Source organism: Dendroctonus ponderosae, unplaced genomic scaffold (assembly GCF_020466585.1).
Source record: "Dendroctonus ponderosae isolate FM_Combo_2020 unplaced genomic scaffold, Dpon_F_20191213v2 Dpon_F_20191213_7, whole genome shotgun sequence".
Taxonomy (NCBI): Eukaryota; Metazoa; Arthropoda; class Insecta; order Coleoptera; family Curculionidae; genus Dendroctonus; species Dendroctonus ponderosae.
In genome coordinates, this window is record NW_026018916.1 from 13,701,278 (window position 1) to 13,704,554 (window position 3,277).

At 36.8% G+C, this 3,277-nt stretch overlaps 1 protein-coding gene across 1 annotated transcript; it reads left to right on the top strand.

The window, feature by feature from the left end:
• Positions 1-6: 6 nt before the first annotated feature.
• On the top strand, positions 7-3,277 carry LOC125505175 (the record flags this gene model as incomplete). The annotated part of the gene is given in 1 exon segment (XM_048668437.1): positions 7-3,277. A coding segment is annotated over 1 exon segment (648 nt), but the record flags the coding sequence as incomplete, so codon positions are not given.

The following is a 3,277-nucleotide window of genomic DNA, read 5'->3' on the forward strand; positions in this document are numbered from 1 at the left end:
AGAAAATAGAAGCTCTGTATTCCTTGACAATAAATTAGTTTAATGCACAAAAATCAAGTGTCTAAATAATACAGTCCACATCGTTACACGAAACATGGTCCTTGGAGCCGGATTCAGTAAGCAAAGCAGTGGAACTCACGGGGAAAAATACGATTGAAGAAGTAAAAACAGGCGAAATTCACTTGGCGGATCGCAGCAAGAAAGGCAGGTTCGACACAGTGAGCCGGGTGAGTTTTCCTATTCATTTTATCCTTTTGAAGTCATTGGGTTAAATTGAGCGACTGTAACAATTCGAAGAATACGATTATCTCCGTTTAAGGTGATATTTTATCGGGTAGCAGCGAAAGCCTACTTGTGCCTATTTTGGAATTGCATGCGTAATTGGTTATTGTATTATTTGGAATCAAAAATAATATAATCATATATACCTTTAAACGAAGTAAATAAAGTTTTATTTAAGTAAATACGTGTTCAATCATGGAAACAGAAAAGTTGTGCGAATTAACAAAGCGACGAGGCGTTTTAAAATCAAAGATTACACTTTTTGAAAAACATTTGAATTCAGTTGGACAATCGATTGCGGCAAATACGACGTTAGATCCTCAGAGTGAAAGAGCAATGGCGGTTCAGTTAGAACAGCGCATGGAGAGCTTTGCAGGAATTTTGGATCAGTTTGATGAAATTCAAAACGAGATAGAATTCATAAATGAGACGGAGACCAGTGTCGAACGCGAAGAATTTGAATCGAGGTATTATACACTATTGACGAATGCTAAATTAACTATCGAGGATTTATCAAAGAACAAAAAAAGTGGTTTAAACGACGATGATACACAGTCGCAAATATCGAAAAGTTCTTCGCAGTCAGCCAAGCTGGAAAGTGTTAAGCTACCGGAAATAAAAATTCCTAAGTTCGAAGGGGAATATTATAATTGGTTAGAGTTTCGAGACATATTTAGATCTCTGATTGATAATAATGAATATATTAGTGACATTCAGAAATATCATTATTTGAGGGCATCTTTGATAGGTACAGCAGCGTAGGTCATACAATCATTGGACTTTACAGCAGACACTTATCATACGGCGTGGAAAGTTTTATGTCAACGTTTTAATAACAAACGCCTGCTTGTGCAGAATCATCTCAAAGCAATATTCAATGCAGAAAGTATAATGACAGATACAGCCCCAAAATTGAGAAATCTTTGTGACAATGTTTCAAAACATTTGAGTAGTTTGGAAAAACTTGGTGAGCCTACAGAAAAGTGGGATACATTGATTATTTACATTATGATGAACAAATTAAGCATTTATACAGCACGTGAATGGGAACGTCATCGGGCTAAGTTTGAAACGGTCTCATTAGATAAATTTAAGACATTTTTAAGTGAACGAGCAAATGTTTTAGAGACACTGGAACATAATTTCGATAAACGCGAAAAAAAGATTGTTTTTAATTCACGGCGGGAGACTCGTGGGCTACTAGGGGTTACAAACGAAGAACCGACTGAGACCAAAAAAAAAACTGGAATGTTTTCTGTGCAAAGGTAATCACTATTTATATTCGTGTGCGCAGTTTCTTGCAATGAGTATTACAGATAGAAAGTCGAATGCGGAAAAATTGCGATTATGTTGTAACTGTTTACGCCGCGGTCATAACGCAAAAGATTGTAGATGGTCGGGTTGTAAACTTTGTCAAGGAAAACATAATACGATACTTCACAATCCTGAGTTTCATAGAACTAGTAATCGTCAGGCTAATACAAGAAACAAATCTGAAATTGAAGCGTCCAATTGTAACTTTTGTTCTTCGAATAGTTCAATTCTTCCAACGGCGCAAGTTTACGTTGTGGACAATGATGGAGTTCATGTCAAAGCTCGAGTCTTTTTAGATTGCGGATCCGAGTCGAACTTTATCACAAGCTCATTTTGCGAGCGACACAATTTGCAAATGGAATCAACGAATTTACTTGTTACGGATATCAATAACAAGTTGTCTTACGCGCATAACAAATGTAATATTCGTTTGCTTTCGTTAAATGGATCTTACTCACTTCAATTGTCTTGTTTTGCCATCGATCAAATCACAGGATCATTGCCTCAGAGGTCAATAGACACTAGAAGTTTGAGTATTCCGACTGATATTACTTTAGCTGACCCTAATTACAATGTACCAGGCTCAATTGACATTTTAATAGGGGGAAATCATTTTTGGTTGCTTTTGGGCAATCGACAGCGAAGTATTGGTCCCGGTTAACCAATTCTACGAGAAACACGTTTAGGATGGATTGTGGTAGGTCCTATAGATTTTTCGTATCAAAAGTCCAGTGGTACATCTACCTGCAATTTTGGGCAAACTTTAGAAATCGACAATCAACTTAGGAAATTTTGGGAAGTTGAAGAAATTGACAATAGTTGTACCTTGTCGGGTGAAGAGTTATTATGTGAAAATCATTTTAGGGCAAATGTGAAAATATCTGAACAAGACGGTCGATTTATTGTTTCAATTCCGTTTAAGTCCTCACCAGAAAAGTTAGGGGAATCACGCGATATAGCAGTAAAGCGTTTTGTAAATTTGGAACGAAAACTAAGCAAGAACAGTGAGTTCCAGAAATTGTACTGTCAATTCATGGAAAATTACGAAAAGTTTGGTCACATGACGGATATTGAACCCAACAGAGAAGCGGTAGAGTATTACATGCCACACCACGGGGTGTTACGGGAATCCAGCTCTACAACAAAACTCAGAGTAGTTTTTAATGCCTCATCACATACTTCTACAGGTATTTCATTAAATAAATTACAAATGACTGGAGCTAAGATTCAACCAGATCTTTTTAATATCATTTTACGATTCAGGACGAAGTCCATAGTAATATCGAGTGACATCAAAATGATGTACCGACAGATTTTGATAAATAAAACCGATCGCAAATTTCAAAAAATCCTGTGGCGAAGTGGTCCAGATGAGCCATTGAAGACATATCAGTTGAATACCGTAACGTACGGGACAACTGCTGCCCCTTTTTTAGCTGTTCGGTGTTTGAAAGAGATTGCAAATGAGGTTAGGCAGGATGATCTTTTGACAGTTACGGATTCAGTAGAAAGTGCAGCGAAATTTTGTAAGAACATTACGGACTATTTCTTAAAACGAGGCTTTGAGTTACGAAAATGGAAATCTAACAATCCTAGCATTTTGAAGGAGTTAAACACAGTTGATGATGATAATTTCATAGATTTTTCAATGAGCGATAACGCTGCTACAAAAACATTAGGT